Source organism: Falco peregrinus, chromosome 6 (assembly GCF_023634155.1).
Source record: "Falco peregrinus isolate bFalPer1 chromosome 6, bFalPer1.pri, whole genome shotgun sequence".
Classification (NCBI taxonomy): domain Eukaryota; kingdom Metazoa; phylum Chordata; class Aves; order Falconiformes; family Falconidae; genus Falco; species Falco peregrinus.
In genome coordinates this window covers 41551523-41569689 of record NC_073726.1, presented here as the reverse complement: position 1 = coordinate 41569689, position 18167 = coordinate 41551523, and the positions used below count along the sequence as shown (strand labels likewise).

Below are 18167 nucleotides of genomic sequence, written 5' to 3'. Positions count from 1 at the left end.
TTTACTGACATTCCAAAAAGAAATTCAACATCTGCATACAAAGAAAATCAATACAATACAAAAACCTCCCAATACAGCCCCTTCCAAACAACATCCCCTCCCTACATACAACTACATACATGATTGCATATTTAGGTTCAGAAAAGGCTGGAATTCCAAAGGAAACTAGAGAATTTTTTTACCAGATCAAGAAATATTTGGAGTTTACAACCAGATCTGGAAACAGTTGTGTGGAGAAACTTTCTCCAAAAGACCCTTAAAAACTCTGCTCTAGATTAAGCTTGAAAAATTATGCACTGGAAGAAAAAAGTGTTTAAATTAAATACAGAGTGCAAAATCAAACAGGTTGAAACAATGAAAAAAAGTTAGTTGAAAATTACAGATCTAATCTAAAGCTCAAGTGAAATCAACATAAAAAATTCCACTGATTTTGACGGACTTTGGAGTTTCACAAGGCCTTGCGCCATGTGCCAGGCAGCACAAAATATGTTATTCCGTATGCCTGTTCCCCTCTATTCCATGGAGACAGGGCGTTTGCCAAAATAGTTATAGAAAGGGAATTACCACATCCTTTCAGGCTGTATTTGGCATGGGGTACAGAGCAGGGGCTGCCCACCTGCTCATCACCTGCATCGGCATGGAGGTGCTGGCTCAGGGCAGTAGCCATGGGTGACTCAGCCACAGCCTCAGCCCCAGGGGTTGCTGATGGGGCTGCACCAGTGCTGCAGTTGCTGCGGCCGCTGGAAGCTGTGGTCAGCATGAGCTGCCTTGAAACTCATTTTACACATGGAGGGGAACACGAACACACTGGGATATGTAGGGCAAAATACTCATGTAAGTAGCTGTGCTGTGAGTGCCCCAGCAAGAGGGATACTTGACAACTGTAATGGGCTACATCCTACAACAAAATGATACTCTGCAGAGGAAAAAAGTTAACCAGAAAGGAATGGAAAACTGTGGAATATGTAGATCAGACCTAAAAGCCAGAACAGTAATCAGAAATTCTGCCTCTGAGTTTGTGACACTCTTTCCTTGCCCCACTTTCCTTCTTCCCTTTGCAGGCAATCTGGATCCGACCCAGACCTTGCCACGCTTACTATGCCCTGACTCCACAAGCACACTGTGACCACAGGGGATCAGGCACATAGGCACTCTCCATAAACTTTCACTAAAAGATGAAGTGCTAACAGGGTTTTCCCCCTGTAACAGTTACTGGTGGCACCAGCCAAAGTGCTGGGGAGGCACAGCCAGCCTCGTACAGCCACTCCTTCTCTCGAGGATATAAATCCTCAGCAGGCTCCAGGGAGCAAATTTACCACTGTCAGCCCCTGAGCTCCTTGCCTTATGAAGTAAGCCAGCAGGAAAGCAAGCAGGTTCATACTAGAACTGTTTTGGTTTGGCAAGTTGGAAGGTTTTTTTCCTTGCTCTTGCCTTTTCTTCCTTTTTTTTTTTTTTTTTTAACAGAAGTGGTTTGTGTTTCATTTTGGCACTTTCCATCAAAGCAGTTGCATCAGAAAATTCCTGACCAGCTCTAATCTTCCTCAGTGCAGCTGTGCTGCGGTCGCACCACTACACGGTGCAGCTGGCGACCGCCCCGGGACTTCCCTGGGGGGGGCGGGGGGCGGTGTGTGTCAGGCTGGCACCCTCTTGCCAGGGGGCTTGTCCATGCCACCAGCCACGGCCCCCCACTCAGTCCCAGGGTATGGCTGGCTGGTTTTGCTACATGCATTGTATGGCCAATGCCAGGTCCTTATTCCCGCACCCGCTGCCAAGCTCCCTGGCTGCTCACACAGCTGTGAGAGCCACACAACTCTACCTCACTTGGGGAAAAACAGCTCTTAATGTTGTTTTTACACTAGAAAGTGAGTTTCTCTGGGTAGGCAAAGAAGCTGCTGCTAAAAGGAAGAAAGGGCAAGAGAAGAGGTTTTTAAGGACCATAAACACAGGTGGCAGCAGCCCAGCAGTAAAGGAGCAGGATGATGTGCCGGCAGAAGCTTCCCAGCAGCACCAGTGCCGGGCAGGGCTGGATCCCTGCACAGGCACTGGATGGCTGGTGTGCTCCACCTTGGTTTGCAATATTTGAACAGGAAGTTTGATCAAAAAGCAGCTTCTTGTTTTACAGCTCACAAAACCCAAACAGGGCCTGTCAGTAGGTCTTTTCTGTAAATAGGACAGCTCAGCACCTGTTGGAGGCTGGTAGGAAGGCCTGAAGAACCACTCTCAGGTGGAACAGACTGCTCTTTGGAAATGACTGCACAGCTTATAGCAAAAGCCTACAGCCTAATAATAAACAAACCCAGTAACTTTCACCAATATTGATAAATAGATGCATTTTTTTAACTTCACATGAGATAGGCTTAAGTGTCTCTTTTACCATCTTCCTGCCATCCCTGCCTCAGGGAGCACGAGCCACTGCCCAGTTTATCTTGCCGAATTGCGAACGTAGACTGACACTACCTTTGCTGTCAACCATGCCAGCTGTAAACCCCCACAGGCTTGGATGCATGGAGGTGGCCAGGGAAGTTAAAACTGTCATATCAGAGATCAAAGGTCAACAAAGACATTTGCCCCAAGTGATGCCATTGGTCTAATTGTATTAATTATTATTACTTCTTTGCTGTGTGCAAGCAGACATTTCAAAATGTTGGCTTTTTGCTACATTATATGTTTGTGCATTTTATTAGACTGATTTGAAAGATTCAAAACGATGAATAAATTGCCGCTGTTTGCTTTATCCGCTGTTGCAGCCTATGCCCGACAGATGTCACATATGAAATTCAAATTACATCTTCAAATGGAGCATGACTTGATAATGAATAATTCAAGACATATACTGAAAATTAGAATGCTGTTTTTAAACAGTGTGTTTCTTAGCACAGGCAGCATCAGTGGAAAAATACTTACCTATTTATCTGGCCATTTTCCACCTCTGTGAAATCATTTGAATCATTGCTGATGTTATCATCTTCAGGGACGGTCATATTCTGCAATTCAGTCAGTTCTAATCCAGCTTTGAAAGGCATCTTGGGTGAGGAACTGTACCTATCCAAGTGTTTCTCCAGACACTAACGTTTGGTTGGTATCTGTGAGTAAACTGCAGCCACGCTGCCAGCAACCTAAATAAAAGAAAAGAAAAAAACCCAAGATGTATACCACCAACAGCAGTCGATATCATCAGAAAAAAACAGTGAAACTTGGGCAAGAGAGACTGTCCTTAACCAACCAATCTTGTAGCGTTAGAAGGACCTCAGGTTATAAACCTAAACACACTGCAGAACAGTAGTAACCTTATATGCCTTAATGCGATCAGCTTCACTAACCTTACAAATTTACCCGGTGCGGCAACCAAATGCTGAAGACAGCATCTGTATTTATAAACTAGCAAGCAAACCAGTCCTACTTGTTTCAGGAAAAAAAGATTAACCACCTGCAAATTAAGGAATAAAAATTATTTGCTTGTCCAAGTCCCATTTCGATATTCAGCATTCATCTTCTGTATGTTCTCCTTTCCGTCTTAAAACTAAAAAATACATTGTGTCCATGCTGTTGCTAAGTGGATAGAACAGAGGGATATTTATCCCAGTACTCTGTTCTACTACTATCTGTATTCCAGGTATTTGAATATGTTAAGGTTTTTTGGTAAAGAGGATGTGCAGAGAATGCTTTGTGTATTGTTAAACTTACTCTGAGCGAGGACAGAAACAGACAAAAACAAATCCCTACGCTCATGTATCACGGGAAGAAAGAGTAATGTATATCTTGTGTCAAGCAGTTATTATCTAGAGATCAGGTGATCTCTCCTCTGATAGATGTGTTGCATAAAAGCACCAAGAATAACACCAAAGGCAGATCAGACAAGTCTGCTACAGTGACATATTTCCTCATCAGCAATGCAAATCAGCTGAAAGACCAACATTTTCCAGAGTCTGACCACTCTCAGCTAAGCCACAACTCCAGCGTGGCGCTGAGGCAACAGGATGTTATTCACAAACAAGTCCCTGCACCACAGCTCTCTGAATTCCCATTTTGTGAATGAATTTCCTGCAGTATTGCCAAACAACTATTCACCATGGGGTATGTGATGAACACATAGATGCCAGATTAATTTGGGGATATTTTTTAAATTCCCAGGGCTACCTCAAACACATCAAACTGCTCACATGCAACCAAAGAAGCAGGAACATCCCCAGATCTTGCAGGGCACTATGTTGAGGTAGAAGGACATAGCTCACTTGTTCAGTTACGACATCTGCCTGTTTCAAATCAAGTTTACAGGACCAAATATTTCTGATTTATACCATATCCCCACCACGCCGAAAAGGGTTTTGCAAATGACCAGTTTTCTCCCTATAAATACCTTCTCAGAAACGTAGTTTTAAAGTTTACATGTGCTCTTAACATTTCCTCAAGAGCTCAAACTGTCCAAATTTCAGGTGCAAAGTCTAAAGGCTAGCCTCAAGGCTTGCAGTGGGGCAGGGTCTGCTTTTTCCTACTGAAGGAGCAACTAAGCACGTGGTTATGGTGGCAGAGAGGGCCTGGTACAGTCTGGTGCGAGGGCGGTGTTGGGGGGATGTGAGCTGGGTCCTTTTCAACTCCTCTACAGAAGAGATTTCCACTACAGATACCAGGGGAGCGACCGGGTATTAAAACGTTGGCATGATAAAAAGAATAAATGGATTGAGGCTGCTGATACATGAATGCAGACTGGCAAGCAGAGGGTGGTTTTAGCAGTGACGTTCTGGAACAGTCTTCCCAGTGGCTGCGGGGATAAAATAGTCTACCTATTTTGGAAAAGAAGCACGATCTTTTTATAAAAGGATAAAGCCACAGGAGATGGTGACTGCTGAGGTGGCAAGGACCAAGCCCGCTGAATCCTGGAGCTTCTTGTGACCATGAGTTCCTAAAATAAACAATTCCTTAACAGACCTGACAACCTCTATACTGAGATCTGTATCCCCTGACATTTAGAAAACCTGTGGAAAGGTTCGTCTGAAATTCAAGCACAGAAGCTTCCCTTTGGGTGCCGTTTTGCATCATTGTCTCCCAGGAGGATTTTCAGAACTGCCTTGACATTGCCTGCGCTTAATAAATTCCCCATTAAGTGTTCCAAAAGCAGAGGCTGAAATTAGCACTCCTGTGAGGTAAACTGTGTGCTGGAGAGCAGACTTCACAGCTCACTGATGTGCAGCTCCTGCTTCGCTCTTCTGCCCCTCAGTAGCTGAAATGCTGCAGGGCCGGACTGGCAGGAACGTGGCTCGTTGGTTTATTTACAAGGAATCTTTGCAGTGCAAAAGTGACAAGCTTTTTCTGTCCTAAACAAAACTCTGATTCTATGGAGACTTGATTGAGTGATGGTGGAGCAAAATCTTGGTGCAAGCAGTGCCAGCTAAAGCACCAGCAATCACTTCAGTGGGTTCCAGGTTTCAGGCAGGCTCCTGACAGCAGGCAAATCTTTGAATCTGCCTCAGGTTCTTGCTAGATTAAGTGATTTACTAAAAGAACCCCACTAAAACAAAACTCTGAAACCAAAAAAGTGTTGAGTGAAATAATGCGTTGCACTTCCAAGTATGAAAAAAACTGATCTCAGTGCCAAAACACGAGGAGGGTGAAGGGAGAGCGGTGGGCCTGGGGATCAAAACTTTCACTGTCATGGCATGAACTCACTGCAGGTCTTTGGCAAAGGATAACCAACTTGTCCTTAGCACCTCCAGCTGTAAAATGAAGATGTTAATAGCGACAATAACACTCAGTTTGTGACATACTTGCAGATTCAGAGAGAAAGGGTGATAGAAATGTGATACCTGGAAAAAAACACTATGTAAATGGAAATTTTTTTGCAAAGATCACTTTACCTTAGATATATTCAGAGCAAACCCTCTGCTATTGTTAAACACTCTAAGCACCCTCCACAGTCAGTGGAGTACAGGTTGTCACATGAATTTCACCCCCAAATCACCTACTTTAAATTTCAAGTTCACGGATGCGACAAATCATAGTCTAAATAAAATCACAATCCCAAAGGACAGGGTTCATGTCGACCAGCTTTATTCCCTACAAGTCAAGTGCTCATTCCAGGCTCATCACTTGGCCTCGTCTACAGCAGAGACAGGTGCTGCCGGAGGGCAATCCATCTTGCCCCACAGGAGGGGTCTGCAGCCACGCTGAGCTGCCCCTTGCAAATGTAATAGCTTTGCTCCTAAAGAGAGCTCCAACATTGGGACAGCTGAGCTAAGCAGGTTGCCACCTCAGGTGTAGGTGCCACTAATGCTGTGTGAAGAAAATCAATAAATTGCTTCAACTAATAAAAAATCAGCATATGTTGATGCTGAGCTATAACGGAAGCCAGCATGGTAATATTTGTATTTTTAAGGCCTTTTCATTCAAGAAATGTCATGATGTAAATGCAAATGGAAATGCTATGCTGGCAAAAGTTCCTAGACTTTCAACTTTCACGTTGAAAGGCAGCAAATAATCATCTGAAGAGCGACTGCAGCAATCCCAATAGCTTCCAGTCACTATGCTACTCTGCCCAACCTTAAACCTCCCAAAAAGAGAATTTCCAGAGACCTGCCATCAAACCTCTCTCTCCAGACACATGCAGAGTAAATCAAGATGAAGAAGTAAGAATTTTGCTCTTGCTTCAAACTTTTCTACTCAGATGGACAAACACTCCTTGAAGCAGGAATCACCCCGAGAAAAAAACAGGAAAGAGCTAATGACCCTTCCAAAGGAACCTCAAAGGTCTGTGTTTGGTGGCTGATCCAGCCTCTCCATTTAGTAGAAAAAACACTGCTCTGGCCTAGGAGCCTGTCTTTCTCTTTAAACATCCCATGACATGTCTTGTAAAACCCATTATGGATAATTTATTCACTGTGTGCTCCTTGCAGAGTATGGGAAAGATTACAACTGGTCATGGACTTCAGAAGGAGGACTGTGAGATGACACAAGAAGATAAAATGAGTTTATTTTTCTCAAGGACACTGAGACCTTCACAAGCCATTAAAGCACATTCCAAGAAGTGAGGTCATTTTCTCTGTTGCCTTCAGAAACATAAAAAATAAATAAAAATATCCCTGCCACTCCAGTTTTCTGGACTGTGAAATTTCACAACAGCAGTAATGGGCTTAAAATGTTTGTATTGGAAAAAACATGGTAATACAGACAACCAAACTTTATTACTTCTGCTGGCTCAAGTATGAATCCTTTCTGGGCAGTACCTGGAAGAGGTGTAATCTCAGAAAACACTTTGCTAGAAGTTGTGTTTTTAACAGTAACATCATCCCTCCTGGTGGTAATGGTGATGGCTTAATTCACAGGCTGGTTTTTTTCATATCCTGTAAATGACATATTTGAAAAAGTGCCATCTTAAGACACATGGCTGCCCAAAAGCTGACTGAGTATGTGAGAGGTGTTTGGGACATCATCTTGCTCACCTCTGGGTATGTTTTTTTGTCACATGCCCTTGCACACACACTCACCCTCACCGGGCACTCCATTCACTGCACACTTCCCACAGTCAAATGGTCTTGGGAATGGCAAATATCCAAGACATGCTAAGCAATTTTAATTATGGAATTCAAAATAATTTGCTTAAAAGCTGAAATATGACTCAACTTTCTTCTTAAAAGGAGTTTTGCCAAAACTGCTCTTGGTCGGTTACGAATCATCAGAATCCAGTGCTTGAGTTTCACACAAGCTGTTTTTACTCCTTCATAGTCTGAGATGTGATACATTTTTCTTTGCTTATACTTTTGAAAGTTGTTTCAAAGAGCAATATGACCAGTAAGACACCATGGACATAAATAATGAAACACTGAGCCTGAAACTCTTGTGTATGGACTATTCACGTAAATGACAAAAAGCAATAATAGGCTTTATATATAACAGTATCACATTGGGAGGGGAAGCAACTATCTCCTCTTTGTTCAGCATTAGTGACACCTGACATGTAGAACACAAAGCTCCTGATTTACCCCTCGTCTACAGGAAGGACAAAACGGAAATATTAGAGAAGAGCCACCGAGATAACAAAGAGCTTGGAAATTAAAGACTGACTCACATCCACTGAGCAAACATCTGCAGTGCTTGAGATGTCATCACCTCCAGCTCCTCTGTTCTGCCCCTCTGCAGCAGGCTGCAGCCGCAGGAGCAGTGCAAGGAAGTGAGTTTGCCAGTGACCAACCCCCATGGGCTTGAGGGCACTCCAGAGAACCACTGTGGTGCCAGCACGAACCCGTCCTGCCCATCGGCAATGCTGCCAGGCCAAGGGCAGTGCAGCAGCCGAAGGCCTTCCAGCGCTGCAGCTGTTTGCTTGGTAGCTGCAAGCCACTACCTTTCCTTTCCAGGCTCCCTCTCACACAGCCCTAGTGGCGTGAGGGATGGGAACAGTTAAAAAGCGAGGTGGGGGGGAAACCAACAAATGACAAAAGTCTTGAGGAGGAAACTCAGAAAAGAATGTGATGAGCACAAACATGGATTCTCAGCCTTTCTCTTGATACTGTGTGACCTTGCGCTGCAACAGGACAGGAAAACATTCCTGCTCTGCCCCATCACTCTCCACACTGCCCTTCCGTGCTGCCATGAAGAAAGGGAAGACAGTCCCAAATTCAGTCTCGACAGGCTACTCAGCTGATCAAAGGCAGGCAAATAAGAAATCATAAAATCCCAGTCTGATTCACCCAGTGATTCATTACTTTAGGCAAAACACTTAAAGATGAGCCATAAAGGAAAATGGTTTTAAGTACATTTTTGTTTTGAGCCCTTCCCAGTCAATTTAGGGAAGGCATTTGGCAGAGGAATATACTCACATTTTTTCCTAATTATATTTCTCTGTGAAATCCTCTCAACAGTCTCGGTTTTGCTGAAGAGATCCCAGAACGCACCACCACAAATGAACTCTTCCACAGAAAGTGGAAGCGCTGTATGAGTGGGGCTTGATGGGTAACAGCAACAAAACATACTGCCCAGGTATATTTATAAGGGCTAAACAGCAGCTCTGAAATTCTGATTTAAAATAAATTTTGTACTATACAAGCAAGAACCCTTTGCTTAAGTTCATACACAACTCACTTTTCCTTCTGCCCCAGTTTACAAGTAATTTCTTTGCCTCAGTTTTCTTGTCTGTAAGAGACGCAGATGATATATTTACCTGATAAGCTCACACAAATATGAGCATTAACTGCAAAAGGGCCGTAAAACACTTTCAACATGAAAAAGCTGCCATTTTCCCCAAGAGTGGCCACTCAAACTTGGATTGAATTGCAGTCATAACAATAAGTACCTATCAGAAAGGAAACTGAATTCAGGGTTACAGTATTTAAATATTCCTACCAGATGTCATTTGCCTTCACAATACAAACTTTAAATTGGTGGTTACTGTCAGGCTATGTGCTAAGCCTGTTTCTACAGAAATGAGCAAGCTGAGAAAAAGACAGGGGAGAGCACAGGAGGAAGAAGCCTGGCTTCTGCTCAGTCACCACTCTTCCCTTGGTAAAGAACAAACCCCCAAACCAGAAAACTCCAATGAAATGTAGGACAGAGACCCACAATGAGCAGCCCGCAAACGGACCAGCTGAGAGAGCCGTGCCTCCCCTTCCATCCTTTAAAACCCTTGTAAAAAGCGGGATTTGGAGATGAAGGACAATTGATCTTCCATGTTCTACAGCACTCTGCAGAAAGCCTCGAACTCGGGGGATAATCCTCTGCACAGGGATATGTGGAGCTGTGGCGCTCGCTGCCAACACGTCTCCCATTCTCACGCAGCCTGGAGAGCCCAGTTGGTCCAACTACAGCATAAACAGTCTCAAGTGACAAACCAGAGGATGCTGCAGTGTGCTTCAGTGAAGTGCCCTCTCTATGGTGCCTCTTAAACAGAAAAAAAAAAACCCTTCCAAAAAGGCAAAGTCAAATAGGAGTCATTCAGTATGACAGTGAAGCAGATTCCATTTTAGTCAGTGAATTTCCACCGAGCCATAGCAGAAGGCCTCTGCTCACAAGCAATATGGCAATTCCTAGATTTCAGGCAGGTTTTGCCTGTTGATTTCAGCGCAATTGCGGCATGGGCTCCAAGCCTGAAAAGGGCAGTTATAGATACCCTGTATCCTTCAGCAACAGATGGAATTTCCTTTTAGAGGCTTTTTAAACAAAGTTGGTGCTTTGGTGGCAAATGAAGTAAAAGCTAGACAGAAGGATGCTCTTTCCTTCTCCCTTTAGCTGTTTTTACTTCCAACCTAAGACTATTAGACTCGGATTCTCTCTCTCTCTTTTTTTTTTTTTTTGTTTTTCCTTCCAGAATCTATTTATTTTACCAATCAACAAGGATCTTTTTCTAATACTTGACTTCCGTAACAATGGCCAGTACATGTTATTTTGCCTTTCAAGCACGTGTAAAAGCCAAACAAACCTAAAGGCCAATGAAACCCCACAAAGCACAGGTTACTATGTTACTCTCACTTGGAACACAGGTTAGTAGAAATGCCCCAGGGCTGTCCGTGGGACGCTGAATGGCCTAAGAACCAGTGGCGAGTTCGGCTGGTGCCACAGGCAGACTTGAGCGTCGTCTTCGATAAAACCAGCTGCCAAACACGGTTTTTTTTTCAGTCCTTCCAATGTCACATAAACAAAGCACGCAGTTTACACCTCTCTTCCTCTCCTCTTCCACAAGGAGATACATCCTAGCTACAGGTTGCATTACAAACTCTGAAAAACAATGGCACTAACCTCTGCCATTGGAGCAAGCTGGACGTGTACACACGTGAGCAAACGCACAGACAGGCATCCAAATGTGCCGTTTTGTTCTCGCCTTTGGCTCACTAAAACCGAGCAGCTTAGCTGTTACTATGTATTTACGGGCAAACGCACACATACACCCGGACACGGACACACACACGCGTGCGCGCCGTGGGCCCAGCCTGCATTTTCTGAATACCGCAAAACTTCCACCGACCCCATGGCAGCGCTGGACTGAAGCGAACGGCAAGCGCGTCTCCCAGCAAGGCAGGGCCAAACCCGCGGCCGCGCATCTTGCGGGGGCTGCGGCACACGCGGCCCAGCCGCGCAGCTCCAGACATCACGTTTGCTTGGGGGAAACATTTTTTTTTTTTTTTTTTTTTGGCGCGGCCAGTGAAAGCTCGTAGCTGCCGACTGCCCGACTGCCGGGTCTGTTGGGTTTTTTTTGTTTGTGTGTTTGGTTTTTTTCCAGGCACGCCGCCGCGGCTGGCTAGGGCAGCATCCTGGCCGCCAGCCGCCCCGGCCCGGCAGCGCGCCGCCGCCGAGGGGAGATGCCGCATGGCCAGCCCGGCCCCCCGCCCCGCCGCAGCGCGACCGCCGCGCTCCCAGTCCCCATCCCCTCCCCGCCGCGCTCCCCGTCCCCATCCCCTCCCCGCCGCGCTCCCCGTCCCCATCCCCATGCCCATCCCCGTCCCCATCCCCTCCCCGCCGCGCCGCGCGCGATCTTGGGGTTCGAAATCGGCAGCGCCCGGGGCGAGGAGGCACGTTTTGGGGTGGGGGGTGTTTGCCGCGCACACGGCTCAGACAAAGCGCGGCCCGCGGCGGGCTCCGGCCCCGCGGCGCGGAGACAAAGGCTGCGCGGGGAGCCGGGTCCCCGTCCCCCCCGATTGCATCAGCTGCTGCCTACCTTCCCGAGGAGCCCGGGTATCCCCTGAGGAATAATCCACCCTCTCCGGCGGGAGCTGGCCGGAGCACCCCCGCAAACAATTAGTGATAATAATAAAATGAAATAAAAATTTAAGTAAAAGAGGCGAGGACGGGGGGGAAATCAAATCGGCGAACCGAAGACAGCGAGGCAGACGCCGCTCGCCCTGCCGCCGCGGGTGTGTGCATGTGGAGGTGGGCGGGCAGCGGGAGCGCGCGGGCGCGCCGCCGGGGCCGGGGCCGAGCTGCCAGGTGCTGCGGACGCGGAGCCCTGCGGGGCCCCCGCCCCACCCCCCCCCACCCCCGCCGAGGCCACCCGGCCGCCCGTGGCCCCGGGTAGAGGATCCGCCCCGCCCCCCCCCCCCCCCGGGCGCACGTACGTTCAACACCTTTCTCTTTTAATAAAACGATTTTCTACTTTTTTTACAACGACAACAAGATCGGTTTTCTCTCGCTTTTTACGCCACGGCTTGCCCGCAGAAAGCCCCTCCTGGCAGGCAGGCCGGCGGACGAATTTTTGGTGGCGTTTCCCCTGCAATGGCCACAGCAGATGTGGCATCGCCGTGTTACCCCATTTCCTGTTCCGCCGTGCGAAATGTGTGCGCTGAACGTGCTGCCATTTGCGCGAGAGGTCAAAGCGTTTCCAACGGGGGCAAGGCAGGCTTTGGGATGCAAAGGGGGATTTGATGCACAAGTAATTCGCTGTTATTTCCGTCCTAATCTCTGGAAAGCATTGTATGAGCTTTTTGGCATGGAAAAAAACTTGTTAAGAACAAACGTGAAGCAAGGCGGCATTTCAGCTGACGGTTTGACACCGCAGTCCTTGGTCTCTCTCCATGCAAAGCGACTTGCACGGGATATCCAAGGCAAAGCGCGGAAGGATGCCGGAGCGTGCTGGTTGTGGGCAGTTTGCCCTGCTGCTCACAGAGGGCCACAGCTGCTGGGAAGCTCTCAGGCTAGCTCTGCCAGAAGCTTCTTGAGGTGTTTGTGCTGGAGGTTCACTTACTGGGTGTCCTAGATGTCAGGCCAAAAAGGCAGATGACACACATGAAGAGCTGTGTTTTTAAATTACCATCTTTGCATGTGTAAGTTGCATTCCGGTTTTGGTGCTTGTTGCTTCCCCCCCCCCCCCCCAGCGTAGTTCTTTGAATGTGAAGCACTGTGCAAACAGTAGTTTCATTAACACCTATTGCATAGGACAAGAGCCATATCATCCCAGTAGTGAGAGTGAAGCCAGAGGAAGGGCTAGCTGCCCAAGGGTTTTAAGCCAAGGGCTGCTCTTTCAACACTTCCTCATATGAACAATCCTCTCTGGGGTTCACACCAGCACCAGGCAGAGCCCCACGGAAATTTCAGATCCACAAAACATGTGTGGTTGGGTTCCCAGTCAGGGGCTTGTTTCCCCATCCAGCCCTATATGCAAGGCACCATGTCCGAAAGCAGAGAAGAAAGTATTTGCAATTCACTCTTACTCATTTACTTATTTCTCCTAAACTGACAATCAACACCCCCACCTCCCCACCCCCCAATTACTAAATAAAATAGTGTATTACATAGTGGATGTGGTCAGGTGGTACTGTTGTAGGGAATAAGAAGAAACTCTGCTTTGTTTCTTTAAAACAAAACATGTATCAGGCTATCAGGGGAATGGTCATTGAGTTGATGTGTTCTGCTACCACTGTTCATTTTATACCTGTAAAGGCAGGCCTTTTCTACCTCAGAGATAATTTAATTCTTACCTTGTCAGGCACATTCTTGGAACCAGGGCAATTATTTTTCATAGAATTTGGAAAGAAATCTTTTTAGCATATCTTAACACGGCTCCACAAAGATGGTAGCACTTTCAGAAATGAGTATTTACTTTGCCCTTTCATTATTTTAAGTTTCTCCACTCTCTCTCTCAGTATCTTTCTGGTTTTTTAACACTGTTGGTTCTGTTTGCTTTGATGTGCTGTGAAACCTTGATGCTTGTGGCCAGTATCTTCTAGCTTTTATGATTTATTGTAAGCTTTTTCCTGATACCTTTTTATGCCACTCACTCCTTATTGACCTTATTCACTCCTCCTGGGACTTTCTCTTTATCCTTTCATTTAGAATCTTGTTCCTATATCTGGTTTCAGATATACTGAAGATTCAGGAATTTGCTTTTGTATTTCAGGCCCATCTTTTTTTTTCCCTCTTGTCCATCTGGAACTGGCAGTTCTCTCCTTGGGTGCCTTTCAGTGCACTTTTATCTAGTAAAAATGGGTCCTCTTCTTCCTCTGAAACAGCCCTGAGCTTTTCTCTGTCTGTGATAACATCGTTCCAAAACTTCTTTTGTTCAGACCTGCAACTTCCAAATGTTCTTTAGAATATATTTCAGCTGCCTAAAAATGCATCAACAGCCACGCTCATTTTCAGAACTACACTCCGAAGTACAATATTCTTCCAGAGTCTGGAAAATTCCCTTCTGAACCGTCCTTCAAAAATGTATGCTTGTTGACTGACTTAAAATGTGTAATGGGAACTGCAGGTATGCAGCAAAAAACATGCCCATATAATAAAAGTGAATTTAAATCAAAAGTTACCAAATACTTCTTTGGTTGACTAAATTATCACATGCATGAGCATTTGGCAAGCTTCTCCAGTTTCTGAGTGCTGTTTGATTTGGGGTACATTTTCTTGAAAGTGGGGCTTGGCTGGCTTCTTTGTTGTCTTTTGGTTCCAAATTGCAGCAAAGCCTACAAAAGATTCCAAGCACAATTCTTGCACCTAGCAACAAAGCTGATGACAGAGGGTCATTACATTTGGATGATTACCTGTTCAAATATTTTACCCTTGGGCAAATAGATGGCTACAGCCCAAGGGAAAGGAGCTGGAGGTAACTGTGCCTGGGGCAGGGGGATTCATGACTGACCTGACAAGCCTGACAGGAGAAGCTGGAGATGCTTACAGAGTTCTCTTCACCTCTATTTTAGTACATCTGTCATTGGCATGTTTGAACTTACATGTTAGTGCTTGTGTGGAAGAGAGGAGAATAAAAGAGAACAGACCAGAAATGGAAAGCCAGCTGAAGGAGAAAAATCCTGTGTTTTGCAGAGAATCTTGTTGAGGCCAGAAAGTGACCTTGAATACCTTTGAAGTCTCTCACTGCCCTTCAAGAATGGCCAGGAGTGATGAGGAAGCACAGGGTGTAGGCAATGACTATTTTTGCGCCTCGGTACTAAATCTCAGTCTTGTGCTAGTTGAATCAAAATGCACATAGACTTTGGGGGCGGTTTCTGTTTGGTTTTGTTTTTTTGGAAAGAAGACTTTGTGTCCATTTTCTGCGGCGAGTCCAGGAGCTTAGGTTTGATAAGGCAGCACCTAAGCTACGGGGCTGCTCACAGGAGGGGGCACTACTGGTCCTCTTTTAGGAAGTAGTGAGACAGTGAGATCCTCTTCCCATCAAGGCTTGACTCTGTGGGCTCAAAATGTATGGCAGATGTGCTGCAAAGAGGAACAAAGTGCTGGTACCTACTTGGGCTGAGGGTGGTTCGAGCCCAAACACACCACGGGACCCACTGAGGTGGATGAAATCTTCCAGGGTGATACAGTGAACTACTGCACTGCCCACTGCAACTTTCTTCTTGGAAATAAAATAAAATTTTCAACAAATAGCTACAGTTTCTCTAGTCTGTAATACCAGGATTTGCTATTAGACAAAAACAAAGGCTTCTTGGAAATCTACTGCCTTGTTAAAAGGCTGCTGGTGCTAGCAGTGTCCTGACTGATTCTGTGAAATTAGTTGAGAAGGGTGTTTTGCCTAGCAACTGAGCAAGGAAAAACATCATTGACTACGATGCGTAATAGACAATCCGTACATGACTGGTCTTGCACGATACTCTGAAAAGAACTGCCCATACTTGTCACAGGTTTCATGAACGCTGATAGCATCACCTGTGTTTAAACATGTGTTCAGCTGCCTCCAACTCTGCATGTTGAGACAATCAGTTTTCAAGGGCTGCGAAATCTTGCATGCATGTCTGTGACTCTATGATCATGAGATGTTATCATTTGCTAGTTTCCTGGCCAAAATGTGGTATAAAACTATGGTGACTAATGCTGGTTTATTGGGAGGAGTTCTCTGCTCTTCCTCTTTAGATTCAGGAATTCATGCAATGAATCAGGTAGTTGCGCTTTTTCTCCTTACCTTCTGATCATCTCCTCAAACTCTTATCTTTGGTCACAACAAGTGTTTTACTGTAATACAAAGGTTTCAAAATTCTTGCATGAGGCTAAGGAAGCAGCAATGACTAAAACAAAGAGATTTGCAAGTATGGTAGATGCCTGTAGTGATAATAAAATCTTCATTTAAACACACTTTAAAAGTATGTAACAGCATGCTTTTTTGTTTAATCACTTTCAAGGTGTTGCTTCTTAATAGTGCTATAGACCGGTTTATATGGTCTGAGTAGACCATAAACCTTTAATCTTTCTGAAATGAGTAAATTCAGACTTTTTCATAACCATGATGCTGAGTTGTGTTATGACACAAAGAGGAGATCCTCTCTTCCCGAGAAAGGATATTTTCTGCCATTCCATTTGTATAGACCAACTTTTAAGGCTTGCTTAGTGTTTTGAGGGATAGTACCTGTAGGTTGCCAGAAATGATCCTGGCAACTTGCAGCTCCTAGTCCCAGCATAAGGCATAGCTATGGAATAGGGGCTATATCTAGAAACATGAAATAATTTATAACTGTTGTGAATTAAATTATACTAAAGATAATTTACTTAATCTGGGACTGGCCTGCTAGTGCACAGCCCAGTAATAGAATTCTCTAGATTAAAAGATACATACATAAAATAAAAGAATATGTAAGCTTAATTCAGAGTTTGGGTACCAAATATTATATATCTAAATTCATATCATTAATTAGAAGCATACAAAGTTGCTGAGCATCTCTCACTGCTGCTTAAATCCATGGGGGCTGAGGGAACTCAGTATTTCTAGAAATCAGAGTGCTCATTTACCTGACTATGTATGAAATTGGATGCTAACCTGTAAGTATCCAGGTTGCACATACTGAGTTTATGGTAATCTAGCAATAATGTAACCTGGAGAAGTTACGGGATCATGAAACATCATGAAATGAGTGAATTTGAAAAAAAGGAGTGAATTCTTGTTTTTGACAATTCCCATCTAATAAAAGTTTTCAGGATGGTGGTAAAATGATGCTATTTAAACCACCACAATAAACTTTAGCTTTACAAAGAAGAAATTCATACTCAAGTAGTAAAGGACTAGGTTAAAATTAAGTCTTTTAAGAACATCTTGATAGGTCTATAATTTTTGAAAGAATAAACCAAAATAAAGCTATTGACATGCCCAAGGACATGTCAGGAAGTATAGCTGAAATACAGCAGAAATAGTAAACTTATTTAAAAGCTGAGGTTAACACATCTGTAAAACCTGGCAGGTGCATCACGTGGTGCCTGGTACCCATCCCATTGTTCCTCTGGTACTTACTTTAGCTTTTGCAATTCTTTGAAATGCAAAGAAATTCCATTTTCATTAAACCTAAATGAAATCAGTGAAAGCAAAATTTAATCCATAATTTACAGAGCTTTGGGTATCATGTATTCTGTGAAAGTTCTTTGCTAGAGACTATGACAGTGCAGTAAGCCAAAACGATGCTCTGTGTGTGCATGTTCAGTGGTTATTAAATATGCATGCATTTAATAATGTGCTTATGGACGAGTCAAGTTCTGTACAAACCCCATTAAACTGATAAAATTAAGATAAATGGAACTTCATCTTATAAATATAGCAAAACTTCCTGATCTGCTCGAGACAGGGAAGTCTCCAGCACTGCTGGTGTGGCTGTTTTCCTCACTCCTCCCTTGCAGTACGGAGCTGGTCAACACCAGTCGCATCTCCCTGACATGCTATTGAGATCAAGCTGCAAATAAGGAAAAAAGGCAAAAAGCAGACAAAAGTGTCAAAGTATACAACTCTACTAGCAGTCATGCTTAAAAACATTCTGAGGTACCTGCGCAGTAACCTATTTCTCTCTCTGGTTTTGGGCTTCATATAGCAGCTGTCATTACAGTAATGAAGTGATTAGATCTGCTCTGTTGCCTAATTACAGGACTAGAAATGGCATGCATTCCTGCAATCTAGTTAAGTACTCCATATCTGAATCCTCTGATTTTAGGGATAATCTTTGGGAAATTATCATTAGAATACACCTTTTTTTTTTTTTTAAAGTGCACTTGGTCGAAGTGAGGAGTCGATCATATTGTAGTATTATTGATTATGATAAGTAATTTGAACTTAGACAACAATTTTCATCTCAGAATCTCCTAATGTTTGCTACAAGGGACAAGTATTATCAGTCCCATTGCAGATTGAAAACTTGGAGGAAAAATGAGAGAATACGTTACTTATTTAGGATTCCCATCAAATGGTGGAGCAAGACTAGTTAGTTCAAGATTAGCTTACCTTTCCTTTAATGTCCTTGAGAGAATCCTTCAAGCAGAAGACCTTTTGTTGC

General features: G+C 44.5%; 1 protein-coding gene across 3 annotated transcripts in view; it reads right to left on the bottom strand.

Annotated features, from left to right (window-relative positions):
- Positions 1 to 11925, bottom strand: part of SLC38A1 (solute carrier family 38 member 1) — a 40703-nt gene extending 28778 nt beyond the window's left edge. For 2 of the 3 annotated variants that reach the window (XR_008747720.1, XM_055807583.1), the window contains exons 1-2: positions 11636 to 11925; positions 2905 to 3116 (exon numbers count right to left, since the gene is read on the bottom strand). Coding sequence is in view for 2 of the 3 variants with exons in the window: in XM_055807583.1 (XP_055663558.1) it covers positions 2905 to 3023 (119 nt within the window). In the remaining variant the exon portion in view is untranslated. Of the gene's footprint in view, positions 1 to 2904; positions 3117 to 9148; positions 9281 to 11635 lie in introns of all 3 variants that reach the window. The other variant, XM_055807584.1, reaches the window with a different exon arrangement.
- Positions 11926 to 18167: the final 6242 nt, after the last annotated feature.